A 22,703-nucleotide genomic window follows, 5' to 3' on the forward strand; every position below is an offset into this window, starting at 1 on the left:
TGTTTAATACTTTTGGCAGTGCTTTAAACAGAACGTTACCAAGACTGCACATTAAAGAATCACATTATACTTATGAAATTTAATGAAAACTATGCTATGACTTATGAATATATCCAGAAACAAACACCATCATAGCTGTCTTGACTCTTTTAACAAGAAAACAGGAAGGAAGGACAGGCAGAGATTCCACTATGTTGATACAGGAAAGTTAAATCACTCAGAACTTTGGTTCAGGAGAGGCACACACATACGTTTTGTGTATATTAAGTGTTTTGCCTGTATTGAAGCACAGTAACCTATCTGACACTATGTAAGGCCTTTTGTAGTAACAAAGTAATACACACAACTGATCCAGGTAACATAAATATGGCTTTATTCATAAACTGTTGAACAATAATGGAAATAAGCCTCTTTTGACTCCACACATATCAAGACAAAAGAATCATACAAAAGGTGCAACATAAGCAATACACTACAGGTGGCATCTAGTGGCTGGCATGTGCTGATACAGTTGGCATTTGATATATGTTCACAAGTGCAGCAACCCTACACTCGGTGCCCACACACACTCACATGCACTACTAGCAGGATATAGCACCTTCTTTTGCCTTCTGTGGTGGTATTGTAATTAGATTTTGGTAATGGTTTTGTGATACAGCCAACTGCTGCCTTCTTTGCAGACACTTATTTGATTATGGTGATGAATAACATGTGTAATTTGATGCAACTACTCAATAGAATTGAGGATGGGAGCCACTAATGATGATGAAACATCATAATTTACTGAGAATAGTATATTAAGACAGAACAGAGTTAACAAATTGCTTAAAATGGTCATAACTCAATGATCACTCACTACATGTCCCTTTGAGTTGGAGACCAGAATAACTTCTTTAGATCTTGTGCATTCTCAGTTAATTATGTCTGCACACAAGCATTGGCATCAGATACTGTAACTAATATTTGCAATATTGGCACATGTATTGTTTTGTTTGTGGTGGTTAATTACATTTTCTTATCTTCATTTGAGATAACAACTGTCACTGAAACATATATCTTCATTCCAGTTGCCCATTAACAGTACTGCATTCTGTTTTTGAAAGCTGCTGTTTACCATTCCCAGTGTATCATTTTCCAGCCCACAGTATTATTTGAATTTGTTATCCTTTTCACAGTGGGCACACATTAGCAAATATGCCTCAGTTTCTCCCCATTTCATAACTAATTCCTGTTGTTGTGGTCTTCAGTTTGAACACTGGTTTGATGTGTCTTGTGCCAGTGGTGGTGCAATGAGAACTGCCCAGGGAAACATTGTAGAATAAGTTTATTAATAAGTACAAAATAAAAACTACTTCTTGGAGTAAGTTATTTACAGATTAAAATTTGGCTGGTGCTTTGAGTCCCAGCAGTGAAAGTAAATAATGATTGAGTGGTTAAAGGCCAAAATGAGTTAACAAAAAGGTTCACGTTCATGTTCACTTGGAATGTTCTGAAGTTAATAACACTCAGTACTTGGCATTAAGACCAAATTGTGAAGAAGTTAAGTTACTGCCCTAAGCTTGATAGAGATTGCAAGTTAAACACTGTCTAATGATGATTCCCAGTAAGAGCTCTGATTGATGCATTTGATAGCGGAGACTGGACTGTTGATCTGTGGTTGAGTGGTGGCCTAAATACTATCAGGGCACATGGATACTAATGTGAGCTGCTGGTAGCCATGTGACATGACGTAGAAAAATAGTGCCTGCAATCAAAGTACCACAGTCGTGAATGTGCATTCTGCTGTCAGCGGATTGGGCAACTCTAGTGTTGGCTTCCAGAGACTCCATGCACAACAAAACACATGTTATTGTTGTTGTCCAGAACATTTACCAACATGCAGGATGAGCACGGATTGGTCTTTGTCCTGTAGATGCTTGTAAATGCCGCAGCAGATGATACCTGAAGTGTGGCCACCTGCAGGATGCATGTGTGTTGCAGGTTTGCAGGTTACTGTCTAGTAGGAGTAGTATCCCTTCCCCCGGTGAAGAGATGGTGAAGACACCTGTGTGGAGAGTGACAATTGGGCCTCCTACTCCCTCCACCCATAAAACGACAGTGGCACCACTGGGAGACATAGCGTAAGGAATCATCATGGCATAGCCCTGAGCAAGTGGTGTCAGATATGTCCAGTGGCTGTGTTGAGAGACTGGGATTCTGGACCTGTGGCAAGGCTTGTGTAGGCAGACCTGGGGTGCCTGGCAAGGGTGACAGCAGCCTAGGAGCCAGCCATCTGGAGTGAGTCAGCAAGGATATCAAACATAGTGACACACTGCATTTGGATGGTTGATAGGGGTGCAAGAGCATCATGGAGAGGATGAAGGAAAAATTGACCCTGAGGGTGGAAGTGAGTGTGAGAACACCTGAAAGATAGGAAAGCTGTGCCTGGAAGGTGTTTGCAAGTGTGGAAGCACCTGAGAAGTAGAATTATTGTGCCCAGGAGGCATGATGAGTGTGGATGCTGTGAGATGTACAATTATTGTGCACAGAGGGCATGGATGAGTGTGGAAGTACGTGAGATGCAAAAATGTTGTGTCCAGAGGGGAACGATGGTTATGGGACGGACAATGATTGTGCTCAGAGGGCATAGTTGAGTGCAGGAACACCAGAGAATTAAGTATGGAAAGGATATTTGTAAAATGCTTGCATAGGTTAGGCACAGAGAAAAGGATCAGAAATTTTGTGTGTGTGTGTGTGTGTGTGTGTGTGTGTGTGTGTTAGGCATGGGCAGGACCAGGGGAAAGTAAACAAGTGTGATCATGGAGGTTCGCTGGTGGGAGTTAACATGAGATCTATGCGTGAGGAAGCATTGGGTAGCAAGTTATGGTGCTGTGCCAGGAGGAGGAAGCTGCAGCGGTTCAGTCCAGAGGTGGTAGTCCATGAAGGTGCATTGGAGCAACAGCTGGGTACCTCCAGTGTCATGACAACTCTGTAATGGGTAGTGTGTTCTGGTGCTATGCCAGAAACAGTGCCAGTTGATAGTGGCACTGCAGTGTTGGAACTGATGAAAAAATTTTTCAAGTTTTATGCCAGGTAACGGGAAGAAGCTTCGAAACTGGAGCTGATTAAAATGTTGACACCCCCCCCCCCCTCCTCCCTACCAAAATCACGAAATGGTGGGATGAAACCTAGAAACAATCACCAATGGTGGGACAAAGGTGGCGAAGCCATCGCCCATGGTGGGGCAAAAATGTTGAGCCCTGGAGCCAAAACAAAACACTGTCTACCGGGAGTGGATGAGACGTGAAGATCAGAAGAAAATAACTCTTCACCATATATTCGCGGGTGAAATTTGGAGGTGGCACTGGAGAAATTGGAGGCACTGGGGCCAGAAAAAAATCTTTGTCACTTACTAATATGTGACAAATCTTGGAGAGGTGGCACTGGAACCCATGAGAATGTTTACTCGTCACCAAATGCTTGGATGAAACATAGAAGCCATCACCAATAATGGGACGAAACTTGAAAAGGCAGTAGTGAAGCAGAGGGAAATGTTTGTTTGTTGTCAAATGGTGATATGAAAACTCACTTTTTTTTTAATTCTCATCACCAAAAAATGATGTGGGATGGAAACGGAGAGAGAGGAGGGAGTCGCTGGGACCAGAAAATTCCTCATCTCCACCCCCCAGGGGGTCCACAACTCTTTTGTGGATACGTGCGTAGCGAGCATGGGACCCCGAGCTAATGTGGCCCTCCTTCCTTTCTGGGCTGCATACCTTCCTTTTCCGCATGCTTCCCTATCCCCTATCTTCACCCCCCCTCCTCCCACCCCTCACCTCTGGCTCTTTCCTTCCCTTTCTCCCCCTCTGGGAGTATGGTATGTGCCTACGTCCGGAGACGGATGCTCGTAAATGTAACGCATTCTTCGCCTTCTCTGCTTGTAGGTCTTCATCCTTCCTTTGTCCTTCTCTTTTCCTTACCTCTTCTCTTTACCCTTTCCTCCGCTGCGGCGTTTGAGACCTCTCTTCTTTCCTTTCCCTTTCTTTGTTTTTCCATTTCTCTTTCTTCCTCCCTGTGCGTGTCTGAAGGCCGACCCACGCATTTTCGTGCGTAGCTGGTGACGGGGTAACGCGTAATTCCCCGCCCCGGGTAGACAGGGAGGACACGCACGTACCCCCTGGTAACGGTCAGGCCCAGGGAGGGGTGATTACCCGAGCTGATACCTTCCGAAAGCGCCGATTGGTCCCTCCATCCGTTTGTCGGGAGGTGTGACCTGAGGTGTGAACAATCACCTAAGGCGGGAGTGCCCTCAGAGAGGGCCCCCACAAGGGAGGAGCGCGCCATCGGAGACGCCGGTAATCATGGGGGATTCTTCCGCAATGGTTTCCTCATCTTCCATTATGTGTGCTCACAAGCAAAAGTTCACTGAGTCTCAGCCACAGACAGTTCTTCCATTGTTGCCACAGTTCCTTGTTGTTTCTCGGTCTGACTAAGGTCACGACTTCTCCACGGTCAACCCTTTCATTATTCAGAAAGGTGTCGACGCAATTGCAGGTCCTGTAAAGTCTTGTTCCAGATTACGGAATGGCACCTTGTTGTTAGAAACAGTCAGTGCCCTTCAGGCACAAAAATTGCTGCGTACTTCTCTGCTCCACACCTTCCCTGTCCGGGTTGAAGTGCACCGCACTTTAAATTCCTCACGTGGAGTCGTTTATACACATTCCCTCGACGGATTGTCTGGCGAAGAAATTCAGCACTACCTGTCTGACCAGGGCGTAACGGCTGTTCATAGAGTTACGAAAAGGGTTGACACGAACATCACTCCAACCCACACTGTCTTCTTGAGTTCAACTCCCATCGAAAATCAAAGCAGGCTATGAGATAATTTCTGTTCGCCCTTACGTCCCAAACCCTACGCGTTGCTATCGGTGTCAGCGGTTCAATCACACCAGCCAGTCCTGTTCCAATCTGGCCAAATGTGTTACGTGTGGCAAGGATGCCCATGAGGGTGCTTGTCCACCTCCATCCCCTCGTTGCATCAACTGTATGGGTGACCACACTGCTTCCTCTCGAGATTGCCCCATTTTTAAAGACGAAAAGCTCATCCAGGAAATCAGAGTGAAGGAAAAGGTGTCGACCTTTGCTGCTCGAAAATTATTCACCAGTCGACAGCCACTGTGCCTCAGACAGGAAAATACAGCACTGTCCTTGCTTCTCCTCAGCCAACAAAGGAGGCGGCCACACAGACTTGCGACCTCACCTTTAGTGCTACGGTCGTCAGATCGGCCAGCGCAAACCTCACCACTTTCGCCTGCCCACTCTATGGCTCACCCTTCATCGGGTTCTGCTAAATCTCGAGCCCAAAAGTCAGACACCAAGACTTCGAAAAAAGAGCATACTCGTGAAGATTTTTTACGTACCCCAACTTCACAACCATCGGTTCCTCCTAAACATTATGTTTCCAAGAAGGCTAATAAGAAACCCAGTTCATCTCCTTCTCCACCAAGGCGTGTCTCATCTACAGCACCACCTGGCGGAAATCGCCCTCGGCCGTCTTCTGTGTCGCCGAGGCGCACTGCTGGCGGCCGATCAACTGGCCGATCGCTGGTGGCAGGAGCTGCTCCTGAACAACCTATGGATCAGGATCTTCTACCTTCGGCTGAATGCCATTCCATGCTGTCGGTCACAAGCTCTGAGCAGTCGTTGAGTTGACGGCAACCTTGGTCACATTCCTCCATTTTCTGTTCACCCTATGTCCATTATCCACTGGAATATCCATGGCATTCGAGCCAATCGGGATGAATTATCGATCCTCTTACGATCCTACTCGCTGGTCATCTTCTGTCTTCAGGAAACAAAGCTGCGTCCCCACTGTTGAAGGCACTCCAGCCCATGGAGGACTCATGATTCTTCTCCATGATACTCTGCATTATCACCCAATCCCCTTAAACACTTCCTTCCAAGCTGTCGCTGTCCGTCTTTCCCTTTCTGGATATAACTTTTCTCTTTGTACTGTATACATTCCATCGTCCACACCAATGGCACGAACTGATCTCCTTCATCTTCTTGGTCAGCTTTCACTCCCCTATTTGCTGGTTGGGGACTTCAATGCCCACCACCTGCTTTGGGGATCTCCACATCCTTGTCCACGTGGCTCACTATTGCTAGACGTCTTCCACCAAGCGGATCTAGTTTGCCTCAACACTGGGGTCCCTACATTTTTGTCTGCCTCCACAACAAATTTCTCTCATTTGGACCTTTCGGTCGGTACTGTTCCGCCAGCTCGGCGCTTCGAATGGTTCGCCCTTGATGATACACACTTGAGTGACCACTTTCCATTTGTCCCTAGACTGCAGCCTCAACTGCCATATATGCACCCGCGATGCTGGAAGTTTGCCCAAGCCGATTGGACACTTTTTTCGTCTCTAGCGACATTTGATGACCGTCACATTCCTAGCGTCGACGATGAGGTCACACATATTAGAGACGTTATTTTTACAGCTGCGGAACGTTCAATACCACGCACCTCCGCATTGCCCCGGCGCCCCCCAGTTCCTTGGTGGAACGAGGCATGCCGTGACGCAATAATTGAGTGTCGACGTGTTTTCCGCCACCATCCTACTTTGGCCAACTGTATCCGCTATAAGCAGTTCCGTGCGCGATGCCGTTGTGTCATCCGCGATAGCAAGAAATAGCTGGAAATTCTTTACTAGGTCATTTAACAACTTCACTCCCTCCTCGGAAGTTTGGAGTCGGATTCGACGGTTATCTGGCGCGCCTAGTTTCTCCCCGGTCTCTGGGCTCACTGTCGCACATGATACGTTAGTGGACCCCGTCGCAATTTCTAACTTATTGGGTAAACACTTTGCTGAGATTCCGAGCTCTTCAAATTACCCGCCAGCGTTTCTCCCGAAGAAACGTGCAGCGGAAGTGCAACCTCTTGCTTTCTCCTCTCAAAATCGCGAAAGCTATAATACTGTTTTCTCCATGCGGGAACTCCTACATGCTCTCTCTTCTTCTCGCTCCTCCGCCCCAGGACCGGATGGTATCCACATCCAAATGTTGCTGCATTTATCAACCCCTAGTCTGCGTTACCTCCTTCACCTTTATAATCGAATTTGGACCGACAGTACTTTTCCCAGACGATCACGGGAAGCTTTTGTCGTTCCTGTTCCGAAACCTGGAAAGGACAAACATCTCCCCTCTAGCTATCGCCCCATTTCTCTCACGAGTAGTGTATGTAAGGTTTTGGAGCGTATGGTGAATTGCCGTTTGGCTTGGTGGCTGGAGTCCTGCAGTCTTTTAACACCTGCCCAATGCGGTTTCCGAAAGCATCGTTCTGCAGTTGACCATCTTGTTGCTCTCTCCACTTATATCATGAACAATTTTCTCCGGAAACGCCAAACAGTAGCAATATTTTTTGATCTGGAGAGAGCATACGATACCTGTTGGAGGACAGGCATCCTCCGCACACTGTTCTCTTGGGGCTTTCGAGGTCGGCTGCCCCTTTTTCTTCGCGAATTTATGGCAGAGCGCACATTTAGAGTGCGGGTGAACACTACTCTCTCCCGTACTTTCTCCCAAGAAAACGGGGTACCCCAGGGCTCCGTGCTAAGTGTTGTACTGTTTGCCAGTGCCATAAATCCAATTATGGATTGTCTCCTTCCTGATGTCTCGGGCTCCCTCTTTGTGGACGATTTTGCGATCTACTACAGCTCTCAATGGACCAGCCTTCTTGAACGACGTCTTCAAGGATGTCTCGATCGCCTCCACTCTTGGAGCATCGAAACCGGCTTCCGTTTTTCTCCCAGTAAGACCGTTTGTGTTAATTTTTGGCGACGTAAGGAGTTTCTTCCACCCTGCTTACATCTAGGACCTGTCAACCTTCCGTTTTCGGACGTCGCTAAATTCTTGGGTCTTATGTTTGACAGAAAACTGTGCTGGTCCTCCCACGTTTCCTATCTTTCGGCTCGCTGTCTGCGATCCATCAACACCCTCCATGTCCTGAATGGTACCTCTTGGGGAGCGGACCGAGTGGTCGTTCTCCGCCTCTATTGCGCCTTAGTGTGCTCGAAATTTGACTATGGAAGCATAGTCTACTCCTCTGCTCAGCCGTCTATTCTTCGGCATCTCGACTCTATCCACCACCGTGGATTACGTTTAGTGTCTGGCGCTTTTTACACCAGCCCTGTGGAAAGCCTTTATGCTGAGACTGCTGAACCTCCGCTGTCCAATCGGCGAGCAGTCCTTCTGAGTCGTTATGCTAGCCATCTGTCTTCCATGTCTGCTAATCCAGCCCATGACATTTTTTTCAATGCCTCCTTGGATATAGGGTATGCAGGCCGCCCTTCCTCCCTACTACCACCCGGAGTCCGCTTTCGTCAACTGCTCCATTCTCTTTCCTTCCGCTTTCCTAAAACCTTCTCGACAGCTTGGGGTACAGCACCGCCTTGGCTCCATCCCCCGATCTGCCTGCTCCGTGACCTTTGTCAGTTTCCCAAGGATGGTACCCCTTCACTTGTTTATCGTCGGGCATTTGCTGCTCTATGTGCACAAATGAAGGAAGCCACATTTATTTACACTGATGGCTCGAAAACAGTGTTGAAAGACAGATACGGAGATGTGTATGAGTGAACAGATGTGCAACTGTTGAGCAACTAATCACCCAGACAAACCAAGAGGCTACCAACAGTGTCTCCTCAAAGACCATTCAATGAATTTTGTTGCAGTGTGCCTGTGGAACAGGCTTCTGGTTCACACACTCAAACTGACTGCTGTTCATTAGCGATGAAGGCTGGAATTTGCACACCAGTATCACAACTGGACGTCCACTTAGTGGCAACAGCTGGTCTTTTGAGATGAATCGTGTTCTATGCTCCATCAGACAGATGGAAAACACGCTGCAACAATTGTCAGGAGCCTTCACGCTGGTGGAGGGACCATTATGGTCTGGGGAATATTTTCATGGCTCTCCCTGGGTGCTCTTGTCATTCTGGAGTGGATCAATACAAGTATGCACTTATCCTTGGACAACATGCCCACCCGTACATGATGTGTGCCTTTGCTCTACATGATGTCTACTAGCAGGACAATGCAATGTGTCACACAGCTCGCAGTGTACGTGCATCATTTGAAGAGCACGAAGATGAATTTAAACCCAGTCAAGAATCTGTGTGACCACCTTGATCGCCATGGATCCTCAGCTGAGAAGTTTAGCACAGCTGCTGATTGCACTAGAGTCGGCATTGCTCAACATCCCTATCAGTACCTTCTAGAACCTCACTGATACTCTTTCTGTGCATCTGCAGGCTTTTACCAGGTGGTAACACTAATGTGACTGTTAAATATTGCCGTGTGTGTTCCTACATTTCTCTGGAAACCAAACTGAACTTCCCCAAGATCAGTTACTAGCAGTTTTTCCATGTGTCTGTAAATACAGGGTGATTATTATTAAAGTTAAACTTTCAGAACACTGTAGAAATTACACCACTGGTCAGAATGACGTCAAATTGCAACAGAATATTATCAGAGAAGGGGGAAAATGTATGGCATTCACCACCACTGTCTCAATGCAGGATTACGCTCTGCTTGTAAAGCTGTATTACAAGAATGATGACTGTGCACATGTTACTCTGCAGACGTTCTGGACACTGAAGGGTTTTAAAAAATGCATTTGTCTGATGACTGCTATGGGTCCTAAGAAAATGATTTGGAAATTCAAAAAGATGGGTCCTTTTGGTATGCAACCTGGTAGAGGGAGGAAAAAAATTGATTTGATGTCAGTGGAAGCAGTGGCCACAGCAATGCAGGAGGAAATGAGTGGTGGTGTGCAGAAATGTAGTGCACGGAGAATTGCCCAAACATTGTACATACTTGTGAGCACGGTGCATAAAATCCTACGAAACATCCTGCTTTACTATCCATTCAAAATTACCAATATGCATGAGTTGCTTTCGGTTGACCTGCCAGCAAAAGAGACCTTTGCTTTAGAAATTCTTGCTCACGTGGAAGTGGACTTTGATTGGCCTTGGAAGATTTTGTGGACAGATGAAGCCCACTTCCATCTGAGAGGATATGTCAATACACAGAATTTTTGAATATGGGCAACAGAAAATCCACACGCAAATCATCCTGAAAAGGTCACTGTGTGGTGCAGGATTACAGCATCATTTATCATAGGGCCATATTTTTTCGAAGAGACAGGTGATTCCGGCTCTGTTACCTGTACCATCACTGCTAAGCTATATGAGTGCCTTTGTGCAAGCACATCATTTCAGCTCTCCAACAGCGTGGATGGGATGATTTTTATGCAAGATGACGCACTTCCGCACATTGCAAATCCAGTTCAGCAGCTGCTGAAGCGCCATTTTGGAAACGCTAGAATTATCAGCCGCCATTTCCCTACAGTCTGGCTGTCTCAATCACCTGATCTTAATCCGTGTGACTTCTGGCTGTGAGTCTGTCTGAAAGATGTTCTGTTCAGTGTTCTGATTGCAAAATTAGCTGCACTGAATGCACACATTGCTCAACACATTCTGAACTTAACCCCGGAAACACTTAGATCAGATGTAGAACATGCTGTTTCTTGATTTCAACTTGTTCCAGAAAACTGTGGACAGCATACTGGACATCTTTTATGCCAGTCACACAGAAATTAATAATCTGATTTGATTCTGATTGATGCTTTTTATGCGGTTTTTGGCCTCAGGACAATTAAAAACTGATGTGATCGATGCATTTTATGTCGTTTTTGGCCTCAGGACAATTAAAAACCGATGTGAGTGATGCTTTTTTCGCCATTTTTGGCCTCAGGACAATTAAAAATTGATTTTTCCCATCCGATGTGATATGACATTGCCGTGGTGGATGGGCTTACGTAACTAACAGTATCACACCTGTACACCCATGCACAGTGAGTAGTATAGTTTTTTTAATGTCAAACATACACCTTAGGCATTGTTGTATGATTCACTTGTCATTTGTAGTTTACCGCTATTAAATTATGATGTTTACTGTGTCATCTATTACTACATTTTGTAACTATTTATTATTCTTCTGCCATACATTTACCCCCTTCTGTGATAATATTCTGTTGCAATTTGATGTCATTCTGTCCAGTGGTGTTATTTCTACAGCAGTTTGAAAGTTTAACTGTAATTATAATTACCCTGTATTTCATGTCAGTATTTTGCAGCCATGACCTATTAAAGTGATATTTCGGTAACATAAATACTGGTCGACACCTGCTTTCTTTGTTATTGGAATTATTGTGTTGTTCTTGAAATATAAGAGTCTTTCACCTGTCTCGTACCTTTTGCACACTATGTGGAATATTTTTGTCATGGCTGGCTCTTCAAATGATATCTGTAGTTTTAAGGAAATGTACTCTACTCCAGGGGCCTTATTGCCACTAAAATATTTCTGTGTTCTGTCAAAGTCATATCTCCCATCTCAGCTTCATCTACTTCCTTTTTGCTTTCTATAATACTGTCTTCAAGTTCATTTCCCTTGTATAGACCCTGTATATATTCTTTCCACCTTCCACTTGTTATCTGTTTTATCCTCTGCTGCCTTCACAATTTAACCTCCCAAAGCTATCCATTTGTCTCCTGCTCTATTCCTTTCCCCTGTTGAAATCAATTATTGCTTTGTGCTCTCTTTGAAACTCTCAGCAACCTTTGGTTCTTTCAACTTATCCAAGTCCCATCTTCTTAATTTCCTACCTCTGTCAATTACTTAATTTTTAATCTACAGTTCACAACCAATACATTGTCAGTGTCTGCATCTGCCCATGGGAATGTTTTACAGTTTAAAATATGGTTCCAAAATCTCTATTTTACCATTATATAATCATTCCGAAACATTCCAGGGCCTCTAGGTCTCTTCCATGTGTACAAACTTCATTCATTATTCTTAAACCAAGTGATTGCAAAGATTAAATTATGCTCTGTACAAAATTCTACTAGGCAGCTTCCTCTTTCATTCCTTTAACCAGTACATATTCTCATACTGTTTTTCCTTTCCAGTCTCCCATCACAATTAAAAATTTTCTTTTCCATTATTCATCTAAATAATTTTTTCATTGTCTGTGGTGCTGATTGGCATACAAACTTGTACTACTTCAGTGAGTATTGGATTGATGTCTATCTTGGCTATGGTAATTCATTCACTGGGGTGTTCATAGTAGTTTATATTGTTCCTACTTTTGTATTCATTGTTAGACCCACTCCTGCATTATCCCTATTTGATTTTGTATTTATGAACCTGTACTCACCTGATCAGTAGTCTTGTTCTTCCTGCCACCACATGTCACTAATTCCTACTACCTTTAACTTCAACCCATCCATTTCCCTTTTTACATTTTTAAATGTACCTGCCCGATTAAGGGATCTAATTTTCCACATTCTGACCCATAGAATACCATTTTTGTTTTTCCTAACGACAATGACCTCCTGAGTAGTCCCCACCAGGAGATCCAAATGGTGTACTATTTTATGGAATATCTTGCTCAAGAGGATACAGTCATCATTTAATCATGCCATAGAGTTACGTACCCTCAAGAAAACTAACAGCTCTAGCTTTCCCATGCTTTCGGCTGTTTGCAGTACCAGACAATGTCAGCTGACGTTACAAAGGCAGATCAGTCCGTCATCCAGACCAAGTACTGGAAAGGCTGGTGCCCCTCTGCAGGAACTACACGTTTGTCTGGTCTCTCCACAGATACCCCCCTATTGTGGTTGCACCTATGGTATGGCTGTCTGTACCATTGAGGGACACAAGCCACCCTACCTTCGAAAGCTCTGTGGCTCAGGGGGGAATTAATTCTTAGCTAATAGGTTTTCTCAATTCAACATGACTGTAATATTATTATCAAGAATAAACTTTGTGCTAAACTTTTATGTAATTAGTTCTTTAAATTCAACTGCAAAATCTGATTTTGCTCTTAATACACAATTTCAGATATTTATTTTTAGAAAAGTTGCCCATCACAATTGACAGATAATTCATCTGTGCACCTCTTAAAGTTTTTCAACACATCCTACAATACGTTCTCACACTTCATATTCAGTTTCATATTTTTTTGTGCTAAGGTCAGTCTGACATGATCATTTTATTGAGTAAATTTAATTTTCATAAATTATATTTTGACATTTTACAGATTTCTTACTAAAGTGAGCAATTACCATCATAAAATTTTATGATCCTGTGGTTTATGAAATATTCTTATAGATTTTAAAGTCTCCTAACATTTATCAGTGCAATGCAGGAATGAAATAGCCTCCAACAGTTCATTATGTTGTAGCAAGTGTCACTGATTGGACTCCTATTTTCACTTGTTTGAACTGTAATTCAGTGTCTCATTCTGGATTCTTTTCATTCAAATCTTCTGTGTTCTATTAGCTTTTTAACACACACTTCTGTTTCTTCTCTAATGAGTTTGAGTTATACATCGTCTGCAACACAAAATTTATCTTTCCTTTGTTTCTCATTATAGACGTTTCAGATATCCATCATTACGTTTCACTGCATTTTATTTTTTTATATTGTACTAACTTTTTAGTGAGCTCCCTAGTGAATTTTCTGTGGATAATGTGTTAACTGACATGCCAAGTGTCCTTTAGGATTAATTCACTAAGTCATTTGATTACTGTAAAAGCAAAGTGAAAAAGCCATATGCAACATAATAGTGATAATAAAAACAACTGGTTGATGTATGTTTACATGCACTTTCTCACTGGTGCTACAAAAAGCACAAATACTGGCTTTCTACCCAGTTAGGTTTTCATGGTGTACTTGGTAGTTGACAAATGGAGCACCATTTCTTGTTCAAATAATCTCATTCTATATGATCGCTTAGATGTAAATGAAAGTCCTAGAAATAGTTGTGCATCAAATAACATTCAGAATAACAGAAGCCAATAATATCTTCTGTGAACAGTGAGAGTTTTGAAATAGCTACCAAATTTGTATAAACAAGAAAACTCAACAATTCATCCTCTACTTTGGATGTTTGTATAATTATGTTAGGAATACTCTGATTTAGTGTCCACAGAAAACACTGTGAATCACCTCTGAAAAACTTGAAAGTTAGGCAGGATATCAACCATTAGCATATCTCACTTTTAACGTGCCATCTTGCAGAAGTATATTCCTGTGACATAAAACATAAAGACTACATTTATAAGGTACATAACTATTAGAAAATCGCTATTCACTACTTATAAGTAATGTTCCATCAAGGTTTTAGCATCCTTAGTGTAAATATGAATAGTAGTTATCAGATTGTTCTGTTCACCAAAGGTAGGTGCCAAGTATAAAGGTAGCAGGAAGCAAACCCCCTGCCACAGACATCCATAGCTACATGGTAGTGGCTTGTGCGCATGCTAGCTGCAGACTCTTCACAGGGCAATATGTCTAAAACAGAATCACCATACCCGGACCGCTGAAACATGTCACTTCAAGGTCACTCCCCAAGTGCCCAAAAGTTGGCAATATAACTGACAAACAAGTGAGGAAGGCAAGGCGCTACATCTTCTGGACCAATAACAGCACTGAACAAAAGCCAGTTCTGGCATCAATGCTACCACGTTGCCGGCTTCTGCGTGAACATTGTATGTTAGTGCGTGAACTCCTGCTGTTGTGCTGTGTTGTGTTACCGCCTTGACTACAGTTTTTGTCACCAAAATGATGTCGTTCACCAAGGTACAATCTGTTGCACCATGGAGTGCCATTAAATAGTCAGGCTTTGGAATTGCTATGGAGGACGCATGAGTTTTATGAGCAAGAAAAAGTATTTGTTTCTGTTCATGGGCATGCATTGATTCCTGTTGATAAAGTTTTAGAGTGTACTACAGAAACTCTGGGACTCAGTCAAAGAACAGTTATAAGGAAAGGGGTACTACTACAAGACTTACAAGAAACTGAAGTAAACAGTGTGGAAGAAAGCCCCTGTGGGAGAAACATTGTGGTTTTAAGTACTCCAGGAAACAAAAGGGAAAAAAAAGGCAGCATGAGTTTTATGAGCAAGAAAAAGTATTTGTTTCTGTTCATGGGCATGCATTGATTCCTGTTGATAAAGTTTTAGAGTGTACTACAGAAACTCTGGGACTCAGTCAAAGAACAGTTATAAGGAAAGGGGTACTACTACAAGACTTACAAGAAACTGAAGTAAACAGTGTGGAAGAAAGCCCCTGTGGGAGAAACATTGTGGTTTTAAGTACTCCAGGAAAGAAAAGGAAAAAAAAGGCAGCCTCGTCCTGTTACAGAGATTGATTCTTTCCAATCCGATGCAATTCATCGGCATATATATGGATACTATAGATGGAAAGTAGCGAAGTTGCTAATTTCCTTAAAAAAAGTGAACTTTTCTCAGGGGGGGAATACGTCACTTAAGATGGTATTAAAAAGTTAGATGGACAAAAACTGTTACTTGAAGAAGCTCATGTTGTTGCAGTTCGTACTATTGTCTTAGATAAAATTGTAGGCAAGGACATACACTCAGTCATATGGTTAGATGAAACCTGAGTCAATGCTCGAGAATCAGTTGAGAAATGCTGGACAGATGATACACCAAATAGCAGCAGTCATCAGCCAACAGGAAGAGAATTCCAATTAATTGTGGTACATGCAGGATCTTCGAACAGCTTTGTGCCTAAAGGACTACTAGTTTTTCAGTTGAGAAAAACCAGTGACTATCATGAGGATATGGATCACCCACGGTTTCTACAGTGGTTTAAAAATTTGTTGCTCCAGTTTAGTGTTCTGACAGTGTTTGTGATTGACAATGCACTGTACCATTCCATGATTTTAGATAAAACTCCCACCACTAGTGACCATAAAGAAACTATGGTTCAGTGGTTACAGGCGAGAAACATTGCTGCGGACATAAGCATGACAAAGCTGTTGATATACTCGCTCGTAAAACAAAATAAGCCTGTGACCCTTAAATACATTGTAGATGAAATTGCAAGCAAACAGTGTCATTTGGTAATTAGACTACTGCCTTATCACTGCCATTTTAATCCAATTGAATTGGTTTGGAGTGTAGTCAAGATGTACATTAGAAGCAATAACACGACTTTTACTATAACAGAAGTGGAAAGACTGCTATGTGAAGATCTTGCTACCGTAGGCGCTACCTCATGGAGGAAGAAAGTAGATTATGTTGCTAAACTCTTAAGAGAAGCACAGGCTATAGACGGCATTATAAATAAAAATGAACAATTAATGACTTCTCTAGATGATGATGATGACAAAGATAATGGTTTTGGCACTGATTCCGATGATAGTGAAGAACGGGATGGAATTGCTCCATTGACATCTTAAATTGGTGAGTGTAAAAGTATACAGAATTAATTCTCTCTCTCTCTATCTCTGTGCAATCAGAGGCTATGCATGTTTTGACTTATTTCTTTGAGTGTGGATTGTGTGTTCTTTGGTATGCTTAGGTTTACATCGTTGTACGACGTTTTACATGCAGCTATTATGGTAACAATTGGGAATGACGTTTCATTGATATTGTAATTAACTTTGGATCTTTTTATTTCCTGGTTTCATATACTATCAAACACTTAGTCTTTAACATCATCCTCTCCATTGTTAGAAAAACATATGTTGTTGCACTTACGTATAAACGTTGATTGTAGCTTACATTTACAAAACATACTTCAGAGTTATGGCCGGGTGCGGTGGCAGCGATTGCAACCTTGCAATCGCAGGATAGCCAACTACACATGAGCTGTCAAGTGACATGTTTCACCGGCCCAGGTATAGGCAACACATTACAAGCAATAACAATCATTTATTGTAATAAGGTACATGAACATATACAGTAATACTCCAGCCTTACAGTTATCGCTTGGTCCCAACTATTATGTAAGTTGAATTCACGAAGTCAGGGTCTAATTTTGAATATAAACACATTCCAATTATGTTCAGTTAGAACCAGAAAATAATGTAATTTAGAAGAAAAAGTTGAATAAAAAGTAAAAAATACAACAAATTATATTACAGGGCAGTATTATGTATTGCAACAATATTTAATCAGATTGCATAACTGCTTTCAAAGCTGAAAGCTTCATCTTCAGGTGCCACCAAATAATTATGGAAACATAAATGTGTGATAGTCAGGCTAGTCAGTCATGGGGTCCCACCCATATTAAATGAATGGGAATGCTCCCGTGCATTTGTTTGATGTGGATGTGACCCCCCAACCCACCCCTCCTGACTGATTGGCCCAACCTCCACACATTTATGTTTCCATTATTATTTTGTGACACCTGCAGATGAAGCTTTAGACTTCAGAAGCAGTCATGCAATAAATAAGAAATTACTGGCAACTGTAGAGGGCTTGGGACTGGTGACCTCAGATGTTAAGTCCCATTGTGCTCAGAGCCATTTGAACCTTTTTTTTAAGAGGGTTCTTTATTTTATTAACATTGCAACAATATAAACCAAAGTTATTGTGATGTCAGATGACACTGTTAGATTTCATGAAGCCTTCTACAAGTCAAAATTTTTTCTTCTGCTACAAAATTTCCTCGTCACACACTAATAAACTTTTTACTCCCCATTTTTTGCAGAAATGTGCATTTCATTGTAGTCTATTTTTCCTAAAATATTTAATCCTTTTTGAAATAAAATAAAGTCTTCTGTCAAGTTTGCAACCATCATTTGATCTTCTGATTTAAATTAGTCTAAATAATCAGATTATTCAATGTTTTGCTCATGCTCACACATTTCTATAAAGCTCATCAATTGTCAGCTCCTGGTTATGCGAATCCAGTACTTCTTGAACATTGTCATCCACCTTTAAATGTAATTGCCGAGAAAGATCAACCTCTTCTTCAGTCACATTATCAATTTGATTAAGATCTGGTGTTGTTTCCAATTAGATTTTTGTCGGGTTGGGTTGGGTTGTATGGGGGAAGAGACCAAACAACGAGGTCCTCGGTCTCATCGGATTAGGGAAGGATGGGGAAGGAAGGTGGCCATACCATTTCAAAGGAACCATCCCAGCATTTGCCCAGAGTGATTTAGGGAAATCATGGAAAACCTAAATCAGGATGGCCAGACACGGGATTGAATGGTCGTCCTCCCGAGTGCGAGTCCAGTGTGCTAACCACTGCACCACCTTGCTTGGCTGGATTTCTGTATTGAAAAGAAATGGACAGAGTTTTTCCAGATGCTATTTAAAATTTTTTGTTGTGTTTCATTCAAAGATTGTCCAATAATTCTCATGGCATCTAAAACCTCGAATTGCTACCAGTAGCCTGTAACAGAGAGTTGTTGTTTTTTCTAATAGTTTCATGTAGATGCGCAAATGATTGCCTCATGTAGTAAGCTTTAAATGTTTTAATGTTCCTTGGTCCATCAGTTGAAGCAAGCTGGTTGTATTTTGCAGCAAAAATACAACTTCCACGAGTGGGCTGGAACTAATTAGAGTAACAGGAGGATGACCTAGTATGTTGTCAGTTAATAGCATCACTTAAAATGGAATTTGTTGTAACTGGCAACAACTTTTGACTTCAGGCATGATGTGATGACCAAACCAATTTTCAGAAAGGGAAACTTTCACCCAAGCTTTGGCACTCGACTTACAACCCAGCTTTAGAAGTATTTTTTAAAGCTCTTCGATTTTCTGAGTGGTAAACTAAGAGAGGTTTTAATTGCATTTGCACCAACCATCACTCTCAATTGATCTTTGGTGACTTTAAAACCTGGAAAGATGTTCTCTTTACACATGATAAAAGCCCTTTTGGGCATCTTCTTCCAGAACAGACTAGTCTCATCTATGTTGAATATGGTTTGGGTGCTATATCCTAACCACAACTTCTATCATTACCGTGAGTTTCCTCAGAAAGAGCAGTGCAATCTCTTTAGTAGTGCATGCTGCCTGACTTCTGAAGTGGCTAAACCAACCTTTACTAGCTTTAAACATTTCATCTTTGGTCACCTCCCCAGCTTTTTCTCTTAGTCTTTCAAAAATCAGCTTAGCTTGAGAGCATGCCTGGTTCTGATCAATAAAGCAATTTTTCACTTTTACTTGACTATCACACTGTAATTTTAACATTGTTTTCATCTGAGTGATAATACCATGAAATTTATGGATGGTACTTGAATTCAAAGAGTGAGCATATTTCACAGCTTTGAGGATTTTTTCTTTACCTTTTATAATTGTTCTGATTGTTGATTCCGATAGATAACTTCTTTGCCAATTCATAAATTTTAATTTTTGCATCAAATGCATTGATAATATTAAGTTTACAGTACAAAGATAATGATTTTATTTTCTTGTTTAATTCAAATGAATCAGTTCTGCTTCATTTGGATGACATAGAATCTATCAATGGATAAATGGTTCCACACAAAACACATCCGAACCTGTCATAAGCCAAACACTCTGTGGGTGGAGTAAAAGAGATTTGAGAACAAATTGCGCAACTCCAAATCTGCGTAAAATGGGGTAGGGTAAGTCAGGGTATTACTGTACTCAGCTTTGGCTTACAGAAAAGGTATGGTGCTGATGTAAAGTTCCACACCTAAGCTAACCTAACACTGTAGATGAGGACTAACTAAAATTCAGTTTGGACTGCAGTAGAAGGTTTAAGTTCTGTTCCTCAATAAGTAAACACTTTGAATTATACCACTTTTACTTATGTTCGACACTCGGCATAAATTGACAAATGCCTGGAACTGGTAGGTACTGCAGATAACTTGTTGGCAATTGTAGTACTGAAGAAGTACTGGAAGTGGGTGATAAGTGGTAGAGTGTCAGCATGCAGCCATGTAAGTCATGTGCTTAGCATGTGATTGTCATCCCGTGAATTATTTGGTGGATGCATAAAATAGCTCCATGTTTCAGCAGTGGGTGCACCAAATAGTTCCAGGCTTCAGCATTCTCTCCTGTGGAAGATGTAACTACATGCAGATGAATGGCCTATTTGAATGTCTTGTGCAGAAGCATAAAGTAGTTCCCGGTATGAGCACCACCTAGGTGGCAACTGACCATATTGTATGTGAGGCACCACGCTGTTACTGCCTGGTGTGAGGTGCCCTCTAAAGACAACGCTGTGTACCATGTCTGGCAGAGATACAGCATGAATTATTCTTCCTCTCCTCAACCCTCCCCCCCCCCCCCCATCTTTCTTTTTCTCCTCCTCCTCCTATTCCTCCTTTCCTTATCCACCACTAACATTAGTGTTCCTCTTTTCCTTTGCTTTCTTTGAGTCAAGCAGAAAATTGTTCCTGGCTTGTGACTATTTACTCACAGAAATAAACTTGTTATGTATAGGGTGAAATCCAGATTACTTCTCACACTTGCAAAGTAAAATGGTGTCCACAAAATTATGGCAGAAAAATCATTAACTTGATACTCATACACCTGGATGCAGTTTTAATTTTGTTGGCTCACATTTCTACACAATGCCCTATTCCTGGTGAAGCTGTGATTTATACTAACAGTTGCAAACCATATAAAATCTGCATGTGGACTTCCTACAGTGCTATGTTTGAGTGGTAGTCAGAACCAAATGTGATAAGTTTCTCATTCATACCCTTTCACTTTAAAATGTTATCATGGAATAATGGTGCATGGCATGTCTACATGATACTATTCATTTTGAATTGGTGGATTTGGCATATGTCCAGCTAATTTGCATTATGGAAAAATGAGTAACAAATGTGTATTTCCAACCATATTAATTGAAGATTGTCTCCTAATAGTCATATGCAGCCTGCTTGTGTGATTGTAGAAGTTATAACCTAGCACTGTTGGAACATTAATTCCTTGGTGTAAGAAATAAATTAAGCAAAACCATTCAAGACTTTGAAATCATTGGGACTTTCATGGGCACTTTTCATTGTTTTTCTGGCATTTCACCAGCATGAGTGGCTAGAATTTTTGAAGATTCACTGTCAATCTGTCAGCCTTATAGAGAGTGAAGAAGACTTTACATAGTTTAAAACTTTGTTGCAAAGCACATCACTTGAACATTTTCTGGTTTACATAATTTTTATCTTCAGTATGAGATTTCACATGCTGTATGTAAATAAAATTTGTAGCTACTATATGGGCAAACATTGTATGTTAACTATATCCTTTTTTCTTTTTTATGAACATAGGCGGAAAGACTCTTTGTTTTTAAATCACGTTGTTTTGTCTGACCATATCAAAATAAGATATTAATGTGCTTTTACCTTTTAGTTAAATTTAACTGAATTATTACAAACTTGGCTTTCTCATGGTTAAATATTTTAATGTTTCAGGCGTAATATGTTCAGCTCGATGCACTTCTTTCAGACATTCCTTCACATAGTACAGGTTGTACTGAGTTACTTCCTCATGTTAATATTTATGACATATAATGTATGGCTGTGCTTGGGTGTTGTCATTGGGGCAGCTCTTGGTTATTTCTTATTTGGCTGGAAGAAGTCTGTTATTGTTGATGTTACTGAACACTGTCATTAAAAACTTCCTGCCTTTGTAGTATAATATAATGGATTGGTGGAAGCAAAGTATTAAATCACTAGTTATCATGTTTCAAAGAAAAAAATTGAGATTTTATTCATTTTTGAATGTATTCTATGCAAAATGTCATATTTTCATAAGAAATTGTGTACTTGCAGTCAATAGTAATTTCTAATATGGAGAAAACGTGAAACACCAGGTTCAGAATTTTACTAATGACAGAAACTGAAAGTTTATTCAGTTTCTCTTCTGAAATGGTATTGTGTAACAACAGAATTTACTTAAGTGCAGTCAATGGTACTTAGTGTATTGTGAATTTTTTAGTACAGTTTTATAATAACTAAGTGTACTGAAATGTTAAAAATTACTATTTTTTTATTTTTGAAAATTTAATAAAGCATATTTTGTTGTTTTATTAAATAGTTTTATTACAATCCTTGTAAGAAGAAAGATCAGGTTTGAACATCCCGCCAATGAAAATGTCATTAGAGATGGAGCACCAGCTTGGATTACTGGAAGCATAAGCAATAAATTTAATTGTGTTCTTTCAAAGGACTCACCCCAGCATTTGCCTAAAGTGATTTAGTGAAATCATGGAAAATCTAAATCAGAATGGATGGACAGGGATTTGAACCACTGTCATCCTGAATACAATTCCAGTATTACACCACTGTGCCACCTCACTTCGAACAACCCTTGTAGTTAGTTGTAGTGTTTTGCAAAAGAACTCAAATGAAAAGCAAATGCTCCAGCAAATAATCATTGTCAGTGGTTTTTTTAGTGTTTTATCTTTTCAATGATATTGTCTGATGATTATGGCCTTTCAATCTGTAAACAGCTTATCAAGATAGATTTTAAAAAAATGTAGTGTTGTTTTCTTGCAAAAGACCATGGCTTATCAGCTTGTTTCTTCCAATTGTGAGAAGAAATGATCTGTCTTCCATTATGAGCAAACCATACTTTGAGATTCTGCATCACAAATATTACTGCAAACACTTCTGCACAAATCATTAAGATGACTCTTAGCCGTATAGGATTTTATTTACTTGTGACTGTTTGTTTCACATAACAATTTTCAATATAATTCGACTATAGTATACTAGATTCATACCAGCAAAGCATGGCTGAATCAGTGTTTGCAGCTTTCTTGTGTAGGTCATAAAATTCTATTGTTTGGTCATGGAACGGTTCTGAAGACTAGCCAGTTCACATATTAATCATTATTAATTAACTAGACCCAGTATGTATTTGTTTA

At 41.1% G+C, this 22,703-nt stretch overlaps 1 protein-coding gene across 1 annotated transcript in view; it reads left to right on the top strand.

The window, feature by feature from the left end:
- Positions 1-21,794, top strand: part of LOC126248060 (high affinity copper uptake protein 1-like) — a 154,954-nt gene extending 133,160 nt beyond the window's left edge. Inside the window, exon 7 of the mRNA XM_049948700.1 lies at positions 21,247-21,794. Coding sequence (XP_049804657.1) covers positions 21,247-21,448 — 202 coding nt within the window. The 3' untranslated portion in view covers positions 21,449-21,794. The remainder of the gene's footprint in view (positions 1-21,246) is intronic.
- Positions 21,795-22,703: the final 909 nt, after the last annotated feature.

This window comes from Schistocerca nitens, chromosome 3 (genome assembly GCF_023898315.1).
Source record: "Schistocerca nitens isolate TAMUIC-IGC-003100 chromosome 3, iqSchNite1.1, whole genome shotgun sequence".
Classification (NCBI taxonomy): Eukaryota; Metazoa; Arthropoda; class Insecta; order Orthoptera; family Acrididae; genus Schistocerca; species Schistocerca nitens.